At 40.0% G+C, this 18834-nt stretch overlaps 3 protein-coding genes across 3 annotated transcripts; 2 read left to right on the top strand and 1 right to left on the bottom strand.

The window, feature by feature from the left end:
- LOC109710695 lies at positions 2434 to 5030 on the bottom strand. The gene is made up of 5 exons (XM_020233431.1): positions 4817 to 5030; positions 3847 to 3938; positions 3465 to 3773; positions 2907 to 3351; positions 2434 to 2699 (listed from the first exon to the last, which is right to left on the bottom strand). The coding sequence occupies exons 1-5, from the start codon at positions 5028 to 5030 to the stop codon at positions 2434 to 2436; spliced, it is 1326 nt and encodes a 441-aa protein (XP_020089020.1).
- LOC109709849 (pentatricopeptide repeat-containing protein At4g21065-like) lies at positions 7699 to 10455 on the top strand. The gene is made up of 2 exons (XM_020232199.1): positions 7699 to 9683; positions 10325 to 10455. The coding sequence occupies exon 1, from the start codon at positions 7730 to 7732 to the stop codon at positions 9605 to 9607; it is 1878 nt and encodes a 625-aa protein (XP_020087788.1). The 5' UTR covers positions 7699 to 7729; the 3' UTR covers positions 9608 to 9683; positions 10325 to 10455.
- LOC109709850 (germin-like protein 9-3) lies at positions 9690 to 11106 on the top strand. Its single transcript, XM_020232200.1, has one exon. The coding sequence runs from the start codon at positions 10246 to 10248 to the stop codon at positions 10879 to 10881; it is 636 nt and encodes a 211-aa protein (XP_020087789.1). The 5' UTR covers positions 9690 to 10245; the 3' UTR covers positions 10882 to 11106.

Consider the following 18834-nt stretch of genomic DNA (forward strand, 5'->3'; position numbering starts at 1 on the left):
CGCTACCCTTTTAAACTAAAAGGGACCCCGGGACGTGACAGATGACACCCCAATTCCCACATCGAATGGGAATGGGGTTGTCATTGGGTTTATATGAGACTTAGACACTAGTAATAATAACTGGGCTTAAGCATTTTGGGCCAGTGGTTGGGCCCAACGAGTTATTGTTGCTAGTGGGCTGGGTTGTTACATTTGGTATCAGAGCCTGTTCACCAGCTGACATGTGTGGCGAGTCTCGGCTGAGCCAGGGTCTGGATAACGGGCTAGCGAGACGAGTCTCACATAGCCTGGTGATCTTGGGCTGTGTGTGTGAGGACTGACGAGGACGTCAGGGCCTTAATGTGGGGAGTCTGTGACACCCCAATTCCCACATCGGATGGGAATGGAGTTGTCATTGGGTTTATATGAGACTTAGACACTAGTAATAATAACTGGGCTTAAGCATTTTGGGCCAGTGGTTGGGCCCAACGAGTTATTGTTACTAGTGGGCTGGGTTGTTACAAGTATTGAGAGGACGAATTGGAAGGTGGATGTTAGCACTATCCGAATTCTCTCTCAAGTATGTTCCGGCAAAAGCTGTTAAAGGACAAGCGATAGCCAACTTTTTGGCTGATCATCCATGTGTTGAAATTAAAGAGCTGAAACAAAATTTAGTCGGTTGTCAACCTTGGATACTTTACTTTGACGGTTCAAGAATAGCCGAGTCAGCAGGAGCTGGAATAGTTGTACAGTCTCCTGAGGGGTATAGCTGTCGGTTTACTTTTGAATTAGATTTCGGCTGTTCTAACAATCAAGCCGAATATGAGGGTTTAATAACTGGACTTGAAATTTTACAAGAATTAAAAGTTAAGTTACTCAAGGTCATCAGTGATTCACAATTGGTGATCAAACAAGTTAGTGGAGAATACCGATGCGAAAATCAGAATTTACAAAATTATTTAAGAAAAAACAGTGGAATTGCTTTGCAGCTTCGGAGAAGTTGAATTTGAGCATTTGACGAGAGAGAAAAATAAGGAAGCAAATGAATTACCCCAATCGGCTTCAGGGTATAGAGAGCCGAAACGAGGTTTAATAGAAATAGAAAAAAGACTACTGCCTTCGGTTCATGTCCGAGAACCGATTATTGCTCCCATAGAGGTGAAAGATGATTGGAGAAAATCCATAATCGAATACTTAGAAGACCCCAACAAAAAGGTCGACTATAATATTCGAAGAAGAGCACTCGGCTACTGTCTATTAGATGGACAACTCTACAAGAGAACAGCCGAAGAAATATTATTAAAATATTTAGGGCCTGAAGAAGCTATATTGGTGATGGGAGAAACACATGAGGGTTTATGTGGAGCCCATTTAGCAGGAAAAAGATTAAGACGGACAATTCGGCACTTAGGATATTATTGGCCGACTATGCATCAAGATTGTATAGAATATGCTAAGGGTTGCCAAGATTGTCAATTTCATAGATTGGTACAGAGAATTCCTGCTTCTGAGATGTATGCTATAATTAAACATTGGCCTTTTTGAGGTTGAGCCATGAGTTTGATCGGAGAAATTCAGCCGAACTCTTCGGCTGGTCATAAATTTTTAATAGTGGCTGTCGACTATTTTACTAAGTGAGTAGAAGTAAAACCCGCTCGGTTGGTCACTCAAAAAGAGATCATTGATTTGTCGAAGATTACATAATTCATCGTTTCGGGATTCCCGAGACAATTATAACCGATCAAGGAACAATGTTCGCAGGAGGACAGTTCATTCTGTTCATCGAGTCTCGAAAGATAATGTTACTTCATCCGTCTCCTTATTATGCTCAAGCAAATGGATAGGCTGAGGCAGCAAATAAGGTGATTATAAATCTTATGAAGCGACATATCGGAAAGTATCCAAGAAAATGAAATGAAAAACTTTCTGAAGTATTATGGGCATGCCAAACTTCAGTAAAAACATCAACAGGAATGACTCCATTACAGCTAGTATATGGCCATGAGGCCGTGTTACCAGCCGAAATAACAGTTCCTTCTTTAAAAGTGGAAAAACAAAAGGAATTGTCGGCTGATGAATATAACGATTTGATGAAGAAAGAAATGGAAGAAGTACATGAAACTCGGTTAATAGCATTGAATCATTTACAAGCTTATCAGAGCCGAGTACGCAATGCATACAATACAAAAGTTGAAGCTAAAACTTTTGCAGTTGGAGACTTGGTTCTCAGGTTGATATTACCAATCGGTCAAAAAGACCGAGTATATGGGAAATGGTCTCCAGGATGGGAAGGACCATTTCAAATTAGTAGAGTTACAAGGGGCAATGCATATTATCTAAAAAACATAGATGGGTCAGAAAACAAAAAACCAATTAATGGAAAATATTTGAAAAAGTATTACCCATCCATGTGGGAGAATAATCAAAGTCAGAGTTAAAGGATTACAAGCCGAATCAAGATAGCAAATCCTTGAGTTGGTTCCATTCGGCTATCAAGTTAGCTTGGGCAGTCTCGGCTGCTTTTCTCCTACACTTTATTAAAGGATTCATTTTGTAAAGTTGGATAAGCTTGTCTTGAAGCTTTACCCATTCATCCTGCTTCGTCTTCAACTGATCCTGTAGGAGGAGCCGACACTCAGAGGTACGAGCTAGAGTTGATTCGGCTGCAGCTAATTCTTTCTTGAGAGTTGAAATTCGCTGCTGCAAAGCCAACTCCTGACCTGCTAAAGTTTGGTCTTCACGACTTACTTTAGTAATAGGAGCCGCTACCTCAGGTATAGTTTTCTTAGAATGATCAACTTGGTGAAAATGTTGATCAAGGGATAAAAGCTCGGCACTTAAAGATTGTTGCCGAGACAAAAAAGAAGAAAGTTGAGATGATAAGATTTCCACAAAGCATTTGCGAGCAGAAGAAATATCGGGTTAACCGGATAAGTCAAGCAAGAGAGCGTATAACCGATCAAATTGCTCTGGATTCTGAGCCAAAGAAGGGAGACCATTACTATATAATTTGAGACACTCATTAAATTTATGTTGAGTGTCTGATGATATGATAATGGTTGATGAATCATCTCCCTTATTAGAATTTGGGCTCGAAACAAGAAGAGAGTGGAGAGTTGCAGACAGGGGGTCTTCTGGAATAGCCGATGAAGCTTCAAGAGTCAAGTCCGGCTCTGTTTGTGCTCTTTCAGCGCTTTCTTCCAAAGGTGTGTTTGCATTTTCTCCTTCTGTTGTTGGCATTGGAATTGAAAGAGGTGATACTGCACCTCTTGTTGGCAACTCTTGGTTCTTTTCCTGAGTTGCCCTCTTCTTCTCTGCTTCCTGCTTCTTTTTTAGGCGAGCTTCACGGCGGAGTTGTCTATCCATCTGCGTCTTCAAAGAAGGCGCAAAATGGACTCTTTCAGGAGAGGATTGTTTTATTAGGAGAAAAGAATAAATAAATGAAGAAACAAAAGGATTGAGTACGGATAACTAAATTGGTTTACCTCAATCTCAATCGGCTCGTTCGAAACAAAGCTTTGTTCAGCAGCCGAAGAAGATTCTTCAGTTCTTTCTTTTGGAACATCAGTCGAAGGTGTTTCTTCGGTTCTTCTTTCTCGAATTGCAACCGAAGGTACATCTTCGGCCCCTTTCTTTAAAACGTCAGCTAAAGAAGCACCTTCGGTTTGTTGGGAATATGAATGTGGTCTCTTGACAACCGACTTACGCCGCTTTAGAGGCGGCGGAAGGGTGGATTGTGTGGTTTCAATCGACTTTTTCTCTGAAGCGGGGGCCGATGGAGAAATTGGAATTGACTGCGGATAAAGGCAAAATAAGCATTGGGCATAATGAGAAAAGAAAAGTCCAAAGAAAAGCATAGTGTATTACAGAAAAATGATGTGGGATTTCAGAAATTTCTTCTAGTTCTTCTTTTGGCAGAAATGAAGCAGCGGGATCAATTGGGATAGGTACTGCTGTATCTGAGAGATAAGTCAGCAAAGAATTAATAGATTTTAAAATGAAAGAAAAATGACTATGAGCAAAGAGGTGTACCAAACGGGAGAATAGTTTGGCGGAACGCCTGTAATACTGATCAATTGAAAGTACGATCGGCAAAGTGATGCCAGGTGACAGTATAACGAAAACCTACCACCCCTGTGTAATTCGGCCTGAAGCTTACTAATTTGAAGAACCGCCGAAGGCGATTCTCCATAGCCGAGATCCGATCAGCATCGGCTATACTCTTAGTAGGGGGTCGGTTAACGGCAGTATTGGCCAAGAAGAACTTGGCTGGAGCAGGGATTGCTTGAGTGAACCCAAATTGATGCGCCACGAATTAAGGAGAATAAACCTCAGTGCTAAGCAACAGTTTCGAGCGCGATTTCATGCCGACATGCAAATCCCTTGCCGCCAAAAATTAATACCAAACACCTGCTACCCGCCGGCGCGAGAAGAAGCAAGTTCGCCTTGAAGAGCTTCGTATCTTGCTAGGAACCAAGACGGGCCGGTGACACGGTCAGCAAATGAAAACCAATGGATAGAGAAGTGAGGACAAGATTCATAAAACATTTTAAAATAAAAAAGAAAATCAGAAGGGCGGCCTAATGTTAGCGACGGAGGACAGCCAAGAGCCAGCCCGTAAGAATCAAAATGAGCAGCCGAATCCTTATCTAAAGGAGTTCGGCACAAGTTAGGGAAGTAAATCTGTAAAAATCTCTGCAAAAATCAAAAAGCACCACAACCTTAACTGATTGTTACACTATTTCCAGAGGGTAGTAGTTTGATAGAATCAAAATTTTTCTATAAACAAAGGCAAGAAAATAAGGCCCGAGAGCTAGCTTGTTGCCGTTAGTCAAACCAACGGCGATTGGGACGAAGTCCCGATTAATTTTCTGCAAACAAGTATAGAAGAGATTATGACATAACCAATATAAAAGGAACGCTGTGTGTTCCTTCCTGGTAACAGGAGCAGGGGATTCCCCTGTGAATTTACGAAGAAACTTGGAATAAGCAAGGTCAGAGAGGTCAAGGTGAGCCTCAAAGTCGGATACGCCATCAGAATTGTAGGCCATAGAGAGGGTAACACCATGTGGCCTTAGACCAAGAATGGCAGCTACGTTCAAGAGAGTCAGAGTAAGAGGTCATCCTTTAAAAAGAAAAACATTAGAAACAGGGGACTCGAAAAAGAGAGCAGAAGCCAAAAGAAGATTGTTGGCTACAGGAGGTTTCCGAGATAGCTGAATGGTTTCATAAATCCCAACTTCTCGCAAGAAATCACCATAAGCAGCTTCCACCCGGTCTAACCAAGCCAAGTAAGCGTCCAAAACACTAGGCCAAGTTCGAAGACTTTTTCCTGTTGAAGCCGAAGGGTACCAGGAATGGAGATGTATGGATTTGGCCACTAATAGAAGACCGTCGCTAGAATAAGGGAAGTCATCAGCAGGCGGGTCTTCAGTAAAGGAGGGACTCAGGATTAATCTAGTAGGGTCTGTCTCAAGATACTATTTGAGCAGGGTATAGTCCAGTGAAGGACGAGTAGATAAAGGCGGAAGCGGCACCATTACTCGAAGAGAAAAGAAGCCGGGAACAAAGATGGAGATTAAAAGAAATCGGAGAAGACGGAGAAGAAGTAAAGAGAAGCGAAGGAGGGGTTTCATCGGAGAAAACAAGGAAGAAACAAAAAAGGAACAGAAATGACAAAAGGAATGCGAAGCTTGGTGAAGAAGAAAAGGCCGTCGAATCGTCGCATTGAAGCGAGTTTCAAGGTCGGCTATAATGATGAATAGACGGCGGTAATTAAGATGACCTAATTAATGCCGCAGAAGTGACAAAAATAGAGGGCGAGATCGGAGCCGTAGAAAAGAAATTGAAGGCCAAGATTGAACCGTACAGAGGATCACGCCTCGGATTACGTCAGTCACTCGTACAGAGAATTTGAATTTGATTGGATCGAGAACCACGCCTCGGATTGTGCTTGTTATTGAAGCGATGGCAGGATTTTCGGTAGTAGAAAAAGTGGACGGTTGAGGCGAAACCGTACCGAGAGATTGAGGAGTGATCGCGCCTCGAATTACACCAGCTACCGAAGCGTTACTTCGAAAGCTGCCGAGGGGGCAATTGTTGAGCCAATAAGGCGCGAACATATAGTACACCAGTACTCCATTTAGTTGTATTGATTTGTAGTACACTAGGAGCAACGGAAAAATATTAAACTGCACGACTTGAGAGAAGTTACAGTAACCGCAAGAAGTTGCAAGCTGTTTCGATCGGCTGGAGGTGATCCAAAATATTAGGAGATAGTGGCCGATCGTGTAAAAACAATAACTGATCAAGAGGCGATCTATAAATAGGTCAATAACGCCCTAAAAAGAGGTCTTTCCCCTGTGAACAAAAGACCACCCTTAATTCCTCGCAATTTTTTGTATTCTTTAGGAGTAGTCTACTTGTAATTTCTCTTTCCCACATTTACTATTCTTCCTAGGAGTAGTTTTAAGTAGATCAACCGAGTCTGCATGTCATCCGGCACACTTGAACCCTGCACTTCTTATCAGTGAATATAAAGGCATTCGGCTTTTCAAGCCGATCCATTCCTTTGCTCTATAGTCATTTGGCTCCTCGGCCGACTTCAGTTCTTGCTTTGCCCGTACATTCGGCTCATCTAGCCGAACCGAATTTAGTGTAGAGTTCCGAACCCGGCTGATCGGATCCCTCATCAGCCGAATCGCTTGATCGATTGAAGGGTGCAAACTTCGAGAGTCAGTATCAAGAGCCGCTTCCATCCCGACACGCTCCTTGAGAAGGACCTTTGACCTGGTCAAGGATCGGAGATTTTCGGCTCCAACAGGCTTTTTTCAATATTGATGCTTTTAAATGGGTATCAATGTAATTCAAGATTGCAGGAGGGCTGGGTATGAAAATCAATATAATTCAAGATTGCAGGAAGGCTGGGTATGAAATTAATCCTACAATAAATTATTATTATTCAGTAAAATAATTGGTAGTTTAATTTTTTTCTTCCAAAGTTTTGATGTTCATGATTTGGTATATGATAGATAAATTCATCTATGAGATAATTCATTTTATTTTAAACAAAAGTAACTTAAAAGCCATTTATGGTATTCCATTTAGATATTTTACCAACCATCTAGCTTTAGGCCATAATAAAAAAAATACCAACTATCTAGCTTCCATCCTAGTACTCTTAAACTTTCTTAACCTTTTGTACCTATTCATCACCCAAAATACTATAATTAGATTAAGAATTTTAGCCCTATTATCTCTTATTCGATATATTTTCATGATTTATTTGAGAAATTTATATATTATTAGATATTGAAAGTGATCAAATATTTAGAATTGAAAATTGTATCCGACCTTCAAATTGATCATTTTCTGGAATAAACAAATTATATAGTTAAAATATATTATTCTACTAAATCATAAATATCGAAACCTATCAAAAATATATATATATAATTAAATATTTTTTTTTACTATCATGCTTGAATATTTTTTTACTGAAATTCTGACTTTTAAATATGGCCTAAAGATTTGGCTACCGTTAGTGGCTTGAAATGATGAAATATGACTCAAGATGATTAATTAATTGCCAAGATGGAAAGTCTAAGCAGCATACATTAAATTAACTTTTTGAAGTTTAGTTGGCTATCTTTAAAATGAGCGAAATTTCGTGTGATTTTGATGTAATTTTTAACTTATAAATATAACGTAAGGCTTTTTCTCAACTCCCGACGACTTGTATTCTATTCTCATGTTTAAAAATAAATGCAATTTCTCGGCACTCTCCCTCCGCTTCCTCAGAGCTCGAAAGGCCCTCCGTTTCTCCTACCACTCATCAGCTCCTTCATCTACAATTCCACCTCCCCCACCCCAAACCCTAGAAACCCGCTTCTTCCCCATCTCTCTCGATCCCCGATCCTTCGTCTCCGCCCTCGTGCAATGTCGCACCGTCGCACATGTCGAACAAGTCCACGCCTTGGCGGTCTCCGCCGCCATGATCGAAAACCTCGGCGTCGCGAACAAATTGGTTTACATATATGCCCAGCACAAAGCTGTATCCGAGGCCCACGCGCTCTTCTCCTGCATGGCCGAGCGAGACAATGTGTCGTGGAGCGTGATGATCGGTGGGTTTGCGAAGATCGGAGATCTCGGTAGCTGTTTGGGGATTTTCAAGGAGTTTCTTCGATCCGGCTCTCGGATCGACAACTTCACTCTGCCCTTTGCTTTGCGGGCATGTCGGGATTTGAAGTCGATTCGGTGGGGCATGGAAATCCACCATCTTGTTTACAAGTCCGGGCTTCATTCCGATGTGTTTGTATCTGCGGCGGTAGTCGATATGTATGCGAAGTGTGGGTGCATCGAAGATGCTCGGAAGGTGTTTGATAGAATGCCGCTGAGGGACATGGTGGCTTGGACGGTCATGATTGCTGGGTATGCGGAGTGTGGGAATCCCGAAGAGTCGTTGATCTTGTTTGATAAGATGGAGGAGGAAGGAATTGTACCCGATAAGGTCACCATGGTCGCAGCTGTGTTCGCATGTGCGAAGCTGGGCGCTATGCATAAGGCGAGGTTAATCCGTGATTATATATCAAGAATGAAATTTTCATTGAATGTGTTCTTGGGTACAGCGATGATTGATATGTATGCGAAGTGCGGAAGTGTCGATGATGCCCGTGAAATATTCGATGAAATGCGTGAGAGAAATGTCATTACATGGAGCTCAATGATATCAGCGTATGGAATTCACGGCCGTGGCAAGGAGGCTCTTGATCTGTTCACTAAGATGTTGCAATCTAGGGTTCAGCCTAACGAAATTACCTTCGTGTCCTTATTATCAGCTTGCAGTCATGCAGGGTTAGTCGATGAGGGCCGGAAATATTTTCATATGATGAAGAGGGATTATTTGATCCAACCTGATGTCAAACACTACACTTGCATGCTCGATCTTCTTGGCCGAGCTGGTAAACTTGATGAGGCATTGGAATTGACCCACAAAATGGAAGTCGAGAAAGACGAAGGAATTTGGGGCGCATTACTGGGTGCTTGTAGGATCCATGGGAATATAGAATTAGCAGAAAAAGCTGCCCAAAACCTTCTTCAGCTTGGCCCAAGAAATCCGGGGTATTATGTTTTGCTTTCAAATATATATGCCAATGCAGGCAGATGGGAAGATGTCGCCAACGTGAGGGAGCAGATGAATGATAGAACATTGAAGAAAATTCCAGGATCGACGGTGATTGAGATCAATAATAAAAATTATAAATTCAAAGTTGGTGATAAAACCCACCCACAATCGAAGGAGATATACGAAATGTTAAAGACTCTTAGAGAGAAGTTAGAATTGGCTGGATACCTTCCTGATACGAATTTTGTGCTTCATGATGTGGATGAGGAACTCAAAGCAGAGTTCTTATACTCTCACAGTGAGAAGCTGGCGATCGCATTCGGTTTGATTGCTACAACAGAGGGCAGTACGATACGAATAACTAAGAATCTTCGAGTTTGCGGTGATTGCCACACATTTACTAAGATGGTTTCGGCAATCATGCATAGGGAGATTGTTGTCCGAGATGCAAATAGGTTTCATCACTTTAAAGATGGTTCTTGCTCTTGTCGAGACTATTGGTGACAAATGGGATTTGCTAAGGTCTTTTGCAGTCCTCTCCTATCTGTGTTGCCATATGAATCCAGATGACATTTTCGGGGTTAGTTACAGTTTTAATCGCTTAAGTTTGTCCTTAGATTCAAGTGTATCCTCATAGTTTCAGTCGTAACAAATCGGTCCCTGAAGTATGCTCAACATTCAAGTCCTATTAGTCAATCATCTGAAAAAGGTTCCACGTTAGCACATCACCAAACTTTGCTTTTTTGAAGGTGAAATTTTATGGCAAAACTGAAATCTGGGTAATACTTCATGGACTATATTGCTAATATTGAAATCTGGGTCATACTTCATGGACTGTATTTGGCTTTGGAAATTCCGAAGATGCCAAAGTATCTGATTCTCTTCTTCTTGTTTGCCAAGCCTCCTAGTTGTTGCCATTTTGGGTTAGTAATCACTCCACATGAATCTAAAGAACAAGCAAACTGCTATTGTTATTTCCTCCATCTGACAGCTGTATCAATAACATAGCCAGACAACAAACAGGATTGCGAGCCATAAAATTACCTATAAATACACAACATTATTGCAATGCTTAGAAGAACAGGCAAAAAAACAATCACCAACAACCCAATCGTTCTAGAAACACTTTCTGGTGATAGAAGATGGGATTTAACATTTTCTCTCATGCCTTGCTCATTATACTTCTCTCACTGTCAGCCTCTCATGTTCTTGTCCTAGCAGGGGATCCCGACATCACCTCAGACTTCATTATCCCGCCAAACTTGAACAACTCGCTCGTGAACGGCACCTTCTTCACCTTCACTGGACTTCGTCCCTTACTCACGTTGCCCCCACCGACAAACTTCACCGTCTCCAAGGTGACAATGGCAGAATTTCCCGCCCTAAATGGCCAGAGTGTCTCTTTTGCCGTCTTAATGTACCCGCCTGGCAGCGTGAACCCACCGCACACTCACCCTCGGTCTGCGGAGCTCTTATTCCTTGTTGAGGGTTATCTCGAAGTCGGATTCGTTGATACTACAAATAAGCTATACACTCAGAAAATGCAACCGGGTGATATGTTTGTGTTCCCGAAAGGGCTTGTTCACTTTCAGTACTGCACCGGGCCGAAGCCCGCTGTCGCATTTTCTGCTTTCGGAAGTGCGAGCGCGGGGCTTGTTTCTGTCCCTGGAAGTGTTTTTACGAGTAATATTGATGATGGAATCCTTGCCAAGTCCTTCAAAGCGGATGTTGGTACAATTCAGAAGTTGAAGGAGGGGCTTGCAGCAAACAAGTGCTGAGTGTGGGATTATTAGAGTGCATAATATATAGTACGAGTGTGGACTACACATAGGAAATCATTACCTATGTTTAAGTTACAAAAATAAAATAGCATTAGTGTGTTGTGATAACTACATTTGGACGTGTATTCATAAAGTGCAATTTTTTGGTTGTTACCAGAATTGCCTCTTTCAATAAATTTATCTTTTTTTTCTGTGTGAAATTTAGGACTGTCAGAATTATATCAAAGATAATACATAAAAGATAATTTTTAGGAATAAATAACCTTTCTCTCAAGGTTGTGCAATCTGCCCGCCCCTTCTTCTCCGACGATGATAACAATTCGTAACAATTCGTAAGGAGGCCTCACAGCCTCTTCTTTCTTCTTCATCGCTGGCGACAACGACGACTCCAAGACTACTCCCCCATCATGACTACTCCGCCATCATGAGGACAACAGATTGGTGTATCGGAGCAACCAGCATAGTAGCGATTCTCTTGTCGGTTTGATCACATGACCGTCTTCCTGACATGCTCGACTAGTAGAATCAGGCATTGGATTGTTACTATATCGTGCGCGTGTATTCACTACGCGTCAGTCTCTCTAATCTCACTTCCGTTGCCGTGACTACGATAGATCAACGCGGGCACGTGAACGGCGCGACAATAGTTATCTAACTTGTTTGATTGTGCGGTCATCTTCGCGATAGGTTCAACACGGTCAAATACTCATTTAAATAAATAAAATTAAAATAATTAAATAATAAATAAATAAAATAAAATGGAATAATAATTATTTGTCACGAATCGTCATCTTTATAATAGGCTTGATCTGATTCAGCTTAAATCAAATTGTCGTTTTCTTGATATGCTTGATTTGGATTTGCTTTCACCGAATCGCTGATTTTATAATAGGCTTGATCCGACTTAAATCAAATTGCTGTTTTCGTGATAGACTCAATTTGGGTTTGGTTAAACCAAATCGTCATACTTGTAATAAGGTAGACTTGGGTTTGCTTTCATCGAATCGTCGTCTACGTGTTCGTGATAGGATTGATCCAGTACAGTTAAATCAAATTGCCATCTTCGTGATAGGCTTGATTTGACAAAAGTCTTGCATGCCGGCCTATCAATCCATCTGTTCATACTAAGGGCTTAGAGGAAGAGGAAGATGTCTCTCTAGAAATTAAAGAAACGTCTGATAAAATCAATCAAGAGATGACTACAGTTATGTATTGAATTCATTCATGAAATCGGAGCATCTAATGATCCTCCTACGTAGATCTAATTAGAATCCTCCATCCCAAAGTTTAAACAGCTCCTTTTGAGATTTTAGTATTAAAAAATGAAAGAATAGTGTGCTGAATGTCCTTCTATTGGATTGCAATTTCATTTATGTCTCTTCAAATTTTTTTAAAAAATCACCAATATCCTCGTTAACATCAGCAATTCCCTCAGAAACCCTTTATTAGTCGAAATTAACGTAAATTGAATAGATTATTCATAAAATTCTGTTTTACCCCCTAATAAGCTAAAACATTATTAAACTTGTCATCTGAAAAGTAACATAGACTTAACAAACAAAAGTGATAAATCTCCTACTTAATAAGAAATTAAAAAATCATACTATAATCTATAAATATATATATATATATATATATATATAGTTGAGCTAGAATACTGTCGATAGCAAACGAGCTCCGTTGTCACCCATTTATTTTCGATGATGGAGCATCCAAATCGACGATTGGCATCATTGAACATGATCTATACCACTTGAAGTGTTTAGAAATCAAATTTCATACATTTTCGATATTGTTCTCTTATCCATTGAGTAGACACAAAAATGAACGGTTGAAAATGAATATTCTTTAAAAACTGATGATAGGAGTCTTGTAATCAAGATCAAGAGTATAGATCTTGTTTTAAATAGTTTAAAGAATTTTCTAACAAAAATTCAATTAATTTGGATATCTTTACGCTGTTAAACGGAAAAACGTATCATATCGACCATTAAAATTACAAATTTTGAAATATTTTGATCATTAGGCAAATGATGTCGAAAAGATTTGAAATTTGATTTCTAAATACTTCAAGTGGTATAGATCATGTTCAACGGTGTTCTAGCTCAACTCTATATATGTATATATATCTTAAATAAAAAATAGAAAACAACATGAATTATTATTTTATCCTATGAATATTAGTTGAAAATAACTGTTATTTCAATTAACTACTGTTTAACTCTATTTTAACTTGGATTGTGGATTCATAATAAACTACTATAGTAGCCCGCACGTTAAGCGAATAGATATTTATAAAGTGAGAATTCAACATAATATACTACAATACTATAAAAAAGAGAAGGGATTAGAGACATATCCTCTTCAAATTTATTTAGTTGATATAGTGTAGTGACAGAAATTTTATAGTGAGTAGGTGTTATTGTAAAACTAAAGATAAGTCATCTACTAAACAAATAGAAAATAAAATAAAAAAATAATATTCTTACTTGATGCATAAATTCGATCAATATTCTGATCTCTACTGTTTGGAAATTTACAATATTAAATTACAGAGAAGGAAGGAAGGGTGAAAGAAATGGCAAAAACAACAATGCATCGGGCAATAGCAAACATTCATGGAAGAAATGGCGGAAATGATAATGCATCGGGCAACATTCATGGCGATGATGGTCCATCTTCAGTCAACAGGAAAGAATATAGAGAAAAAAAAATCCAACAAAAAAAAAATAATAAAAAAAATCGGCAAGGAATATTATTTTCATATGTCGTTGATGAAATGATATACCTTGTCTATTATGAATAAAGTAAATTACATATTATGATCAATATAAAAGTTTTCAAAGTATTTTGTTTTTTCTAAAAACTCAAGCTACTATAATGAATTTCTCATACCATTTTTTTTTTACTCTTTTCATAAAAAAAAAACTCAAACCACTATAATAACATATTTTATAATTTTTAAAATAATTAAATAAAGAGAGAAAAAATAAAATTATGTGTAGATGGGTAGAGGATGACAGGCATTGTTGGTAGGAAGAGCTCAAGACTTGATAGTAATGATCCAACTGCGCCAAAAAAAAGAGAGCTCACCATTTGTTGTGGCGCTTCAACCGGAAATGCTCCTCCCTAACATTGCCCTTCGCAAAATATCGGCTGATACACCAAAAGAAACCCATCAAAATCAAAACTTTCTGAATCAAATCATCAAATTGAATCATCCCGACTTCCAAACACCATAAAACTTAAAAACTTTTCGAATCAAATCACCTCAATTTCAAATCTTACTCGCAGTGGACGCAATTGAACTGCCCCATCCCTGGAAGGTCCTCATCCTGCGGCAGCAGCTTTGGCTCCTCCCCCTCCGCCAACTTCAGTATCTCGCTATACATTGCATCATTGACAGATCGATCACCCCAAATCAATTTGAGTTAAAGAAGAAACAAAAATAGGAGATATAGATGGATCAATCAATCGAAATAAAAAAGGAGATTAGAGCCAAAAAAAAGAAGATATCTTTGTGGAGGAATTTGATCATCAAGCGCTCTCGTGGGAAAATCTCCGCTTCTTCACCAAAATTGCTGCGGACATAGGTGAGATGAGGGGAGAGGGAGAGATGCCTGTTGTCTGTTTGGGAGATAGAGGGAAGTTAAAGAGATGGGAGAAAGAAAGAAAGCGGAGAGAAAGAAAGCTGAAGGAATTAGAGGTGAGAGAAGAAGAAAGGAATAGAGCGAAAGATATAGTAAAAAAATAGAGAGAGATGAAATTTTTATTTCATGGCGATGATAGTCCATCTTCAGTCAATAAAAAAAAAAGTAAATAAAGAAAAAAAAAAAAACACCCAACCAATTTGAAAAAAATAATTAAAAAATTGGTGGGGCCCACATTCCCAAACTAAGAAGATGATGGTTCACCTTCTCAGTGGGGCCCACACCCCCAAATTAAAAAGACTAGTGAAGACCCGCGCTTCTTGGCGGTAAATTTTCGCAATTTTTAAAATATTTTGAATAAACTATTCAATATTATTTACCAAAGTTGGGGTAAAAGCATATAAGAATATATTTCTATGTTTCCGTTGTTATCATTTAAATTTTTAAATTTAAATTTAAATTTTTTAATTTTCAAATCTAATTTTAAATTTTAAACTTCAACATTTTTGAATTTTAATTTTAATTTTTCATAAATTTTATTAGCACTTTTTTAATTCTCTTTTTATTGTGGTCCAAAGATGACGTGGTGAACCTGGTTCATCGAAATCGCAACTCGCCACGTGATCACGAGGGCTGCACACCTGTGACACACGCATCTATTACACCGAGAGAAATCCCCTTCCTCTTCTCGTCTCGCGCATCGTCTCCCTCCTCCCACCGCTCGGAGCTCACATCCATGGTGTCGCCGCCGACGCCACTGAGAAGAAAAAAAGAATGAAAAAGAGAGAAAGGAGTGGGTTGCCCGCCCGCACCCGCTCGCGCCTTCTTCAAACGAATTAGCGTTTAAGCGAGAGTAAATAATAAACCCAAATTTTCATTAGTTATAGAAGAAACACTCAATTAATTGCTAATTATACCATACATAATTATAAAAAAACCAACTGATTTACCCTGCAAAAAAGAAATCTAAGATTCACGCACATTGATCACCACAAATTCTCACTAAACTATCATGAGAAATAAAAGAAACCTTCAATTAACAGCTAATTTTACTCGTAATAAAAGTACCAAAAACAACTAAAGTGTTAAGCACATGAACAATAGCCACTATTCACATTTTTCGTTACTTATCATCATCGCCTCAAAGAAGAGCTAGAAAGAAGGGAGTAGTCATGAAACTTAGTAAATTAAACTTAAGAATAATTATATTTGACAAATCTAACTACATGTTCAAAGAAACAGACATGCAAAAAGCAGTATTTGAGACCTTAGTAATTAAACTTAGTAATTTGGCTGTTGCTGCTGTGACAACATGGGTGCATTCTCAAAGAAAAATATTGTTCTCTTGTCAAAATAACTTAGTAAGTTGACGTAGTTTTTTAATCTCATCACACATCCCTTCTTGCTTCAGGTTTCTACCAATCTCTGCGATGCTATTGTACTGATACAGGGTTCAGGATCTGTGTATGAGTTTAAACAATTAAATATCATTTACAATTTATGGATCTAAAATAATTAAATTTAGCTGATGATTGATTTGAAATTTCTATACAGTTACAAGATACAAATCAAAAGCTAGAACAATATCATGCGCAATGCCACAAATAAGACTCATAGACATCTTACTATGAAAATTTATTTTTTTTAAATAAGATAAAAGAAATAGAGCACACACTAACCCACCTCTTGAAAACTCTCACTCAAGATGCCGAGTATAAATCTTCATATAGATATGGCCGAATTTGACCCCCTTCCTTTCCGTCTTCCTTCCAAGCGACATAAAACAAGCACATAAAAACCGATGCCCTGAGCGCCTCGCGATCAGCTCAGGCATTTGTCGAACAGGGACTGGCGGAATGAAGAGAGTGCGGGGCTTGCAAGGGCGCGACGATGGAGGGGGAGAGGAGAAGAAGATCCTCGCCAGATCCCCACCGCGAAATCCGCGCCGCCCAGATTCCCCGACGGAGAGACGAGAGAGTATTTGAATAAGATCGAAGGAGAAAGGCGGAAAAGTAAAAGAGAGAACAGGGGAATCGAAATCCTCCACTGCGAAGATCGTGCCGGGATCCCCGGCGGGAGGCTTCGGAGAGAGCACGCGGACCGGCGGCCGAGAGATCTGCACACATTTTGGAGGGAGAGACGAGAAGGTAACGTCGAAAAGTGAGGCCGTACCCGGTGAAGATCGCCGGCGCGATCTCGGCGGATCCGCGTGGAATCCGGGAAAGAGAAGACTCGTGAGAATCGGGAAGAGAAGAGAGAGAGAGAGAGAGAGAGAGGAAGAGAGAGAGAGAGAAGTCCAACAAAGCCAAGGGGGGGAAGGAGAGAAAAGAGGGGAGAGAGAGGGGGGGCATGTCACACCCAGGACTCGTTCCCTGGGCACGCTAACAGACCCGCCGTATACATAGAAATTTTTTCTGTATACGAAGCGAAAGCTGTACCTGTACCTGTAATCATACAAAATTACAACCAGTAGTATAGAGCTGCTAAATAAAATATATATAATAACAAGAGTCCACAATACATACATAGTATCCAGGTATAACAAAAACACTCGCTCTAGCGAGCTACAATATCGATCAGTATGTATAAGAACTCCAAAAACTGATACTACCTGTAGTGGGTAAATCTCTAGCTCAGCAGCAACCCGGGAAAAGATCTAACTCGCGACTCCCTTTCCACGGTCAGTCTCAGCAGTAGCAGTAGCAGCAGCCGCAACAGTAGGCTCTGCAAAAGTCACCAACTGAGTGTGAGAACTACTGCAAAAAGAAGTAGTCCATAGTGTGTACCACTACCGACCTCAATGGCTCACCCACTAAGTCTACAAAATGAATGCTCAATGATAGTAAATAACTAGAAACAATCTACAGCTATATGTCAGTATACTATCATGCTTCAATACTAACTATTTATAGAATAATGCAAACTCTGACCCAATCTCACCTAGGGACTGTGAATAACCCATCCCGCCTGTCAAATCTACACTAACTGCCACCATGCTAGGTCATCAGCGGAGAGCAAGTCTAACCAGGACAAACCGACATCAACGCAAAAGCACTAAGCCCGACTCCGGAGTGGCACTCATGGGCGCTACCCAACTGAGTATGCAAGCGTGTCTCTGTCGAGCTCAATCAGGCTCTCACAGGCTATAGTCAAGTAAACAGGGTCTAACAATCCAACTCACTGCCCTCGGCACAATCTGATGCAAAAGTGGCAATCTGGGTCCACCGTCAACTCCAACGGCACGACAATCCGAAACAGCCTAGACACTGCTGTAAAAATAAGCTCAGCATCATCCGAGCACGAGCGTAAATGCATTCTACACTATTCTGGGTATCCACCGCCTACAAACTGCGGCGATACAAACAAACTACGGCTCTTAGAGCTAAATCTGGTAATTTCAGAATATGACGGTGTAGAATCGATAGTTTTCTCATAATTCAATTCCAAGTCCAACATGTATAATTTAGCTAAAATACTAACATTGCTCTAAATTCAGATTTCAAGAAATCTATGCAAATCAATGAATTCGAGCTAATTAACAGGATAAACAAGACCAAGATACATGTCGACAATAACTAGGCTTAGGAGGTTAATCCGCAAATTCCGGCAAGCATCATTAACCCACCTCTAGCGCTAATCCACGGCAACCCGAGGTCACGAAGTCGCTGGAAACTCTGCCGAGACCAATCGAAATCCCCCAGAACCAGCAACCAAACCACTCCAATGATCTAAACATCGAAAACACAAAAACTTGCATTATAACTCCCAAATTTCAGCACTTAAGCTTAAACCTTCAATTCCAATGTCAAAACTCACCTATCAATCCCCAAATCCACAATTCTGGTGAAGAATACTCTCAAAACCAGTAAGGAAAGGTGGAGCAACTTCCTCTGGTCGAAAATCCAGTTCTCTCTAAGAATTGGTCCAAAAACAATCAAAGAAAACTCACTTTCAGGACCAAAACACCAGCAGCTCAGTAAAATACGAAATTGACTATACAAACCTCAATCAATTTTTGTCAAACAGAGTTCCACGAAATTTTCAGGAAGTCAACTAACCACCAAAACCAAGTTTCACAGCAATCCGACTTTCCTACGTCGCACACGAGCCAAAACGCCAAAGGTCGCTGCTGGAATCTGCTAAAACTGCACCTCTCAAGCTTCAAATTGTGAAATTTGGAGTAATTTAAGGAGTTTAGAGGGGTTGGAATGCAAAATATGGGTTCACTGTGAAGAGAGGTGAAAAGAGCTCACTGGGGTCGAACACTACCTATTTATAAGGAGGTGGAAGAGTCAGATAA

Source organism: Ananas comosus, linkage group 5 (genome assembly GCF_001540865.1).
Source record: "Ananas comosus cultivar F153 linkage group 5, ASM154086v1, whole genome shotgun sequence".
Lineage (NCBI taxonomy): Eukaryota > Viridiplantae > Streptophyta > Magnoliopsida > Poales > Bromeliaceae > Ananas > Ananas comosus.

Excerpts from the sequence above, each read along its gene's own strand:
- LOC109709850 (XM_020232200.1), top strand. The coding sequence starts at position 10,246 with ATGGGATTTAACATTTTCTCTCATGCCTTGCTCATTATACTTCTCTCA.
- LOC109710695 (XM_020233431.1), bottom strand. The coding sequence starts at position 5,030 with ATGGCCTACAATTCTGATGGCGTATCCGACTTTGAGGCTCACCTTGAC. Across the intron at positions 3,939-4,816 it reads CTTCGTCCCAATCGCCGTTG|ATACAGCAGTACCTATCCCA; the intron begins GTTTGACTAACG and ends CTTATCTCTCAG. Across the intron at positions 3,774-3,846 it reads AAATCCCACATCATTTTTCT|TCAATTCCAATTTCTCCATC; the intron begins GTAATACACTAT and ends CTTTATCCGCAG.
- LOC109709849 (XM_020232199.1), top strand. The coding sequence starts at position 7,730 with ATGTTTAAAAATAAATGCAATTTCTCGGCACTCTCCCTCCGCTTCCTC.